General features: G+C 34.0%; 1 protein-coding gene across 1 annotated transcript; it reads right to left on the bottom strand.

Moving 5' to 3' along the window:
• Positions 1-1218: 1218 nt before the first annotated feature.
• LOC114379088 (GATA transcription factor 11-like) lies at positions 1219-7486 on the bottom strand. Its single transcript, XM_028337650.1, has 3 exons — positions 7330-7486; positions 6647-6927; positions 1219-2141 (listed from the first exon to the last, which is right to left on the bottom strand). The coding sequence occupies exons 2-3, from the start codon at positions 6914-6916 to the stop codon at positions 1497-1499; spliced, it is 915 nt and encodes a 304-aa protein (XP_028193451.1). The 5' UTR covers positions 6917-6927; positions 7330-7486; the 3' UTR covers positions 1219-1496.
• Between the last annotated feature and the right edge of the window lie 423 nt (positions 7487-7909).

The raw sequence follows: 7909 nt of genomic DNA on the forward strand, positions 1-7909 counted from the left end.
TATATGTAAATAAATTAATTATTAGATAAAAATTGTCACAAAATTTATTATGTAAATTTAGACGTGCATTAAATATACATTAGAAATTTTAGTGTTATATATAACGACATTAATTATTTTATAACATAATTGATCTATTAGCTTAGTTGGTTAGAATGTCACGCTAATAACATGAAAGTCACATGTTTGATTCTTGTTTGGGTCATTAATTTTAAATTAATTCGCAAAACATATTTTTGAAAAAAAAAATAAAAAAGATCGTAATATAGATTGACAATCCATAAGCCCAATACAGATTGCCCATCCGTATCATTTTTACAGAAGGGTAAAACTGGAATTGCAGATGTTATGCTAGGTGTATCAGCAATTTGAATGGTGGCTTAGAAAAATCCTACCTTGTTTATTTGGGAACTTCACTTGTACCATGTAGAAAAACCTTATGGCCCTTTAAGAAAATAACATGTGTGGACATGGGCTGCCACTGGAATGTCCATAGCTTAGGATTACCAAGAATATAGATCGGAGAGAATTAGGGTCTGCTTTGAGATAATGCACAATTCTTCATTCAGATGAATTAAGTTATCTCTAACGAAAAGAAAATAAAGAAAGATGAATTAAGTTATCATGTTAGTGAGGAAAACATAAATGAAAAGATAATAAAATGATGGAAATGTGCATAAAGTCAACATAATATTTGGAAGGCAGAGCGAAGCATAATTGAGATTTGAGAGTTAAATTTTGGAGAAAATCGCATGCAAGTATAAAACTGATAAAGAGAAGGCCCATTAACACCTGGATTATATTACCACCGATCCCCATTCCTTTTTTGTTTCAACCTTTTAATCAGTTCCAAGATCCTTTGCTGGCATGGATAACAACATAAATTTCGTCTAACTATGCATATGTTCTTTCACTATAAATGTTGTGTCGTCTTCCCCCTTCATGTTACAAGGCATGCGATATTGTCTTTTGACCCTTGCCCTTCCAGCAGATAATTTCAAGGATTCTAGCTCAACTTATCCCATATGATGTCTTTGCTTCAAGCCGACAAAACTTAAATACATTTTCTTAGATACTTTTGTTGTTATTCTCCGATCATAATTAGAATTTCACCTAAGTAACTTGTGAGAAACCTTTAATGTGAACCTTTATTACACAGATAATCGAAGTGAAACTTCAATTCTAATTGGATAATAACACCAAAAACACATGAAGATCTGCACCTAAGTTTTGCTTTTTATTTGATTATCTTCCTCTCTGAATTTTCAATACCTTGTTTCCTTGAATGCCTAGCATGGAGTGAACCAGTGGTATAGTCTTACTACTTTTTATTCGGCCAATCAATTTACATAAAACAAATGATGCTAACTAGCTAAGCAATATAAGATTAAGATTAGACCATAAAAAAGGAGAACAATAATCAAGGAAAATCCTGTTTAGCACTACCACTCAATAAAATCTAAGACAATACTAACCTAGAGAATTTCCAAGAAGGTTTATCTAACAGTCACTTGGGTGGCTCTGTTCCTAATTTCTAAAACCTTCTTGTGAGAGTTTGAGTGCAATGATGATACAAAAGTGGGGCTAGCTGCAGGCCGGTATTCAGCAAATAGCCGGCCAGATCGGTATCGAACCCCACAGGCGTTGCATAGGGTCTTAGGACCCATTGGTCCCTCTCTCCATTGCGGCGTCTTTGTCACCTCACAATGTAAGCATTTCCTGAGTGCAACTGACTCCTGTGACGAGGATCTCTTCATTTCAATTCTGTTAGCTAGCATGGGAATATCCTTTTTCCTCAGCTTCTTTGAGACCATGCACAATAATTCCCCAGCAGGCTGTGTTTGTAAATCTGATTCGGAGAAAATCATCCTCTGACATTTTTGAAAAGTCGGTGAAGTAAGGATAAAAGGAATAGAGAAAAGCAGGCTGATGTTTGAGAGACGCTGGCGTTTGTTTCGGGGACGCTTTGTTGGGATGACAGGTAACTCAAAGTTGGAGTTCTCAACCGAGGGAGAACTACTACTGCTTTCAAAAACAGAAATTGGGCTGTTGGTTTGGAATTGGAGCAAATCTTTTCCTTTTAAAGAGACATTCTGGATAGGAATAGTTTTGCCATATGTAGGTCTGACAGTCTTTGGTAGCTGTTTTTTGGGAAAACACATCAAAGCCACAAAAAAGATAAAATCCACAGAAGATGAATATGTGTATGTATCTTGACAAATAAATAGAAAATTTTTCAACCGTATATAATGTTTTAAGTAACGAGAGAAAGAGAAATTAGGTAATTTCTTCCAACATTTTATGTGTATGCCAAAGAGCTATTCACAAGAATTGAATGCTACAATTTCAAAACATGTCACTTATCAATTATCAAATGCCATAAAGTCATAGTATCACGAACCAAAGAAACTTGTTGGTAAAACTACTTATGTCATTTGCATAGACTTTCCTATTATTTGTTGCTAAACAAACTGCATGATACAACTCAATCTACTTAATCCTTGCAACAAAGCATTTTCTATTTAATTTGAGATCACTGATCAGTTTTAGCTTAGCTGTCAACTATGAAGCACCGACTTCTACACAAACATAAACACCACAACACAATTAATGTCCAAAATATAGGACACTTGAGAGGGAGAAGGGGGGAGGGAGGTTAAGTTACTCTAAGAGCAACTCTAAAATCTTAACTGTTAGATTCCAAGAAAATGAATAGTGAGGATGAAGAGTAACTCTTTTAGAGTTGCTCTTAGAGTAACTTGATCCCTCCTCATATATATGTATATGTGTGTGTGTGGAGAAAATTAAATTTTTACATATTTGTAGAAGCAAAGCTTCATGATGAATCAAGATTGATTCAAAGATGTTTTGATAATAACAAAGATGATGACAAAGGTGATGACAAAAAGTTCAAAGGTCAATCAAAGAATAAGTTCAAGATGTTCAAGATAGAATCAAGAACACTTCAAGACTCAAGAGGAAAGTTGAAGAACACTTCAAGATTCAAGAGGAAAGTTGAATTCAATAATCAAGAATCAAGATTCAAGGATCAAGCTTCCAAGAATCAAGATCAAGATTCAAGACTCAAGATTCAAGAATCAAGAGAAGACTTAATCAAGATAAGTATGAAAAGATTTTCTCAAAAACTGACCCAAAGAGTTTTTACTCTCTGGTAATCGATTACCAGATTATTGTAATCGATTACCAGTAGCAAAATGGATTTGAAAAAGTTTTTCAACTGAATTTACAACGTTCCAATTGATTTCAAAAAGTTGTAATCGATTACAATGTTTTGGTAATCGATTACCAGTGCCTTTGAACGTTGAAATTCAAATTCAAATGTGAAGAGTAACTCTTCAAATGATTTGTGTAATCGATTACACTGATTTGGTAATCGATTACCAGTGATTGTTTCTAAGTAAATCAAAAGATGTAACTCTTCAAATGGTTTTTGACTTTTTCAAATTGGTTTTAAGTTTTTCTAAAAGTCATAACTCTTCTAAATGGTTCTCTTGACCAGACATGAAGAGTCTATAAAAGCAAGACTTTGTTTTGCATTTAAAAATAAATCTTTCTATCAATCCAATCAATTCATTACAATCCTTTACAAGTCTTGAATCTCTTTAAACTTTTTCTTCTTTGTGTCAAAAGCTTTTCAAAGTTTTCTGGTTTTCTAAACCTTGAAAACTTGTGTTATTCATCTTTTCATCTCTTTTCCCTTTGCCCAAAAGAATTCGCCAAGGATTAATCGTCTGAATTCATTTTGTGTCTCTCTTCTCCCTTTTTCAAAAGAACAAAGGACTAACCGCCTGAATTCTTTTGTGTCTCCCTTCTCTCTTGTCAAAGAATTCAAAACGACACAGTTTGAAATTTTTTTTATTCTTCCCTTTCCCTTATACAAAAGTGTTCAAAGGACTAACCGCCTGAGAATTCTTTTGTATCCCCATTCACAAAGTATCAAAGGTTTAACCGCCTAAGATCTTTGTCTTAACACATTAGAGGGTACATCTTTTGTGGTACAAGTAGATGGTACATCTACTTGGGTTGTTGACTGAGAACAAGAGAGGGTACATCTCTTGTGGATTAGTTCTAATGGAGGGTACATCCACTAGGTTCAAAGAGAACAAGGAAGGGTACATCCCTTGTGGATCTTTGCTTGTAAAATGATTTTTACAAAGTTGAAAGAAATCTCAAGGACCGCAGGTCGCTTGGGGATTGGATGTAGACACGGGTTGTTGCCGAACCAGTATAAAAAACTCTTGTATGTTTGTCTCCTTCTTCCCTACTCTTTTACTTTCTGCTGTGCATTTTAATTTCCGCTTTTACTTTTGGTTAAGTTTCTCTTCTACTCCTTATTCTCTTAATAACATAAGTAAAAACCTTAGAAGAGTAAAATTTTAATTAGTAAAGGTTTAGGAATAATTAATTCAACCTCCCCTTCTTAATTATTCTGAGGTCACTTGATCCAACATCACTTTCTAGAAACAAAGTTGTTAAGTTTTACAATTTTCATTTGATAATGACCATAAAAATATTCTAAGAAGGATTCAAGCAAAAAAATAATTGAGACATAACAGAGAGGTGTCCGACTCATGGACAAGGTGTGCCAGAGAGGAGTCCAAGTTGAATATTTTTTTAATGAAGACATGGTGTAAAGGTGTCTGACTCGTGTTGAAGGTGTGTCCAAAAAGTGTCAAGTGTCGGAGAAGTGTCAAACACGTCGACACACCATTCGGCATGAGTGTCTGTGCTTCATAGGCTGTCAGCAACCTTACTAATGCATGATGTTTCCTTTATTTAAACCCATAGACAGGAAAGACTTTGGCTAGGAGGAGGGATATTCACCAATGTGTCATATACCAAGTTCAAACACACACATGACACATCTATCCATCTAATTCTAAAGGATCCAAGAAAGCAAAATTTTTATATATGAATACACATACTCATCATTCAGAATAACCAAATCACTTCCAACTTACAAGCATCACAGAGAACTTTTGTCACTTCTTGAGGGCAATACTACAAAAAGTTAAGGCATGAGTACCAAGAAATTGAGACAAAGATTTTCACGGTGACAACTATTATATTTAAAAACTAATAGCAGCAAATTACGCAATAAGCATATGAGAAAAGTTCATGCTATGTAGATTACTTTTGAACGGCAAGAAACCAATAAACATTTTAAGTATACCTTTAACTCATAAAAGTTCCCTCTTCCATGATTTGAGTTTGAAACCAAAATGTACATGGAAAAGAAAAAAAAAGCATAAGCAAGATGATTCAAGGGAATTCCGAGAACCACTGGAAAGTTAGCTTTAGTCCTCTTGTCACTGTTCCAGAGGAAACATCTAATGAGGACAGAATGTCAGAATCAACTCACTAGCAGACTATGCAATTACAGTAGCCCAATAAACCTGCTTACTATCAATCTTGGGTACTTAATACGACATAAGTACAGTATAAAAAAATGTGGGGATATGAGAAAATCTTAAAAATTGGCGATGCAATACAGCTTAGATACATTAAGCATGAATTAAAAATCTTTTGAATAAATGCACAATTTCAGTGTTCGTAATGTAAAGAGAGTAAGAGACATTGGCATTTCTTATAAATACATAACTATATTAGTGCATGATGATCACAATTTACAAAAACAATACATGTAATCATAAGAAAAAACTGTTAGAAATATTTCCATTGCCCAGATTAAAATATACGCTTTCCCTTATGAACATGTTACAAAGTCACATGCTTCCCCCCAACCCCATGTCAAAATGTCACAAAAAGTCTTAGCTCCATATAACTGCCCACTACTATAGCTTTAAAGATACAAAAGAAAGATATAGCCATATGTAATTTTAGTCCTTTTCAAAGTATCAAAGCCATATCTCAATTGTATCAGTCAGATAAATTTAAAAAATAAAAAATGGAGGATACTCCTTGGATAAACATCTAGGTATGGTACATATATCAGCGTCAAATATGGGTATGACACTGCCATTTTTGGAGTATTGGGCTTCATAGCCATTTTTGTATGAAAACTGAATCTTTAGCCTATTATTATTCAAGTTTATCTTCTAAAATCTAAACTAGACTAACGTCATTCAATGAATCTTAGTTCTTATGCACAGAGAAGTTTGGCAAGGCATCAATATCTAACAGGGCAAGAGAAACACAGAGTTGACTCAAAGGATGTTAAAACAATAAGATAATCTCCCCTCTCACTCAATCAGCATTACTAGCTGATTTTTAGGCTCAAATTACCAATATTACATACTTTCTTTTTTGTCAACCTGACAAAGTTCCGGAACAACATCATTGTAGTAATTCATAGATCAAAGCCTTGCTAAAAATTCAGACTAGTAAAATATCAGCTATCTAAGTAGGTCTAGAGTGAAGGTTACATTCATTGAAAAGTACAGATCCTATCAAATGAAATAGCCATTCAAGTAACAGAATTTGGAAATCAACAAAATGTATGCTTCAGTTTCACGTGATTAATTTATCAAGCACAATCGAACTGAATTGAAGCACAATTCTGAGTTTCCCCAACATCAAGCAACGGGGCAACATGGCAGAACAAAAAAGTCAACCACACAAAGGCTTCCATTCATAGAGCATAAAATGAGGGCAAGAAACTCACAGAAGCACGAAAGCTCTTGCCGAGTTTCACATTCTCATGTTGAGTTTGTCCACAGAACTCAGAGGATTGTAGTGGAAATGATCCAAGTGGTGGGGGTGGGTCTTCAAGGAATTTGTTGAACTGAGCATCCCAATCTTGTTCCTCCACAGCATCAGTTTCCACATCCTCAAAGTCAAGGGGCAAATCCAAAAACTCCATGTCCATCACATCATCGAGACTCTCATCCGACAGACCATTAAAATTATTGTAAAAAAACCAACAGTCCTTCATACATGCAATACCTTAAAAACAAAAAACACACACAACAAAACCAACCATCCATTACTGGTTGAGAAATTTAAGTCTAACAAAGGCTCATTGTCATAATAAGATTATTATTATACGTAGAAAACAAAAAAATAAAATAAAATGAGCAAGACTTGTTAAACCTACGACGTGTCAAAAAATGAGATAAACCAGTTAAGGAACGCTCACGTTGGCTTACAAAATAATGAAGACACGGAAGCATAACATTGTACGCTGTTAATGTTATTGTTGTAAAAACAAGAGCGGAATGTATGCGCATAATGAAATAAAAGGAAGCAGAAAATGGAAGAGGTGTGGTGGTGCAGAGAGTGTCGGAAAAAAAAAGTGAAAGAAAGAATGAAAGCATTTGACATTAGAACTGAGAAGAAGAGACTCACGGTGACAGAGAGAGGAGAGGACAGGTGAAATTGGCGCAACTCAAAATTCAACTGAGAGAGAGAGGAGTGGATTCCTTTTCTTATTCTTTTTCTTTTTTTACTGCGGTGGCGCTACCGTGCGGAACCCCTTATCTGTACTCTCTCACCTCAATGTGGACATGTCTCTTCCTCTCTTTTTTATCCCAACAACATTTTTATTTCTCTTTCAAAATTATTACCTTACCTTAAATTTTATTTTGCTATGGTAGAATTTATACAAATATTTATTTGATAATAAAAAATGCATTATATATTTTATTTGAGCATGCCTTTTCGTATATATATATATATATATATATATATATATAACACGTAAGTAAATAACTTTATATAGTTGTTATTAATATTACTTTTAGTTCATTATGTTTTTTTTTTAAACTATGGCTTGGGTTAAGATTTCATCTTAACACAAAGATTTCAAAGTGATTAATATTAAGCTAATTTTTAACACATAATCCTTGATTTCAAAGATTTCAACCCATAATTTTTAACACATAAGTTTCATGAAGTTTTTGTTGCATGTAATGAAATCTTTGACTTT

Source organism: Glycine soja, chromosome 12 (assembly GCF_004193775.1).
Source record: "Glycine soja cultivar W05 chromosome 12, ASM419377v2, whole genome shotgun sequence".
NCBI lineage: Eukaryota > Viridiplantae > Streptophyta > Magnoliopsida > Fabales > Fabaceae > Glycine > Glycine soja.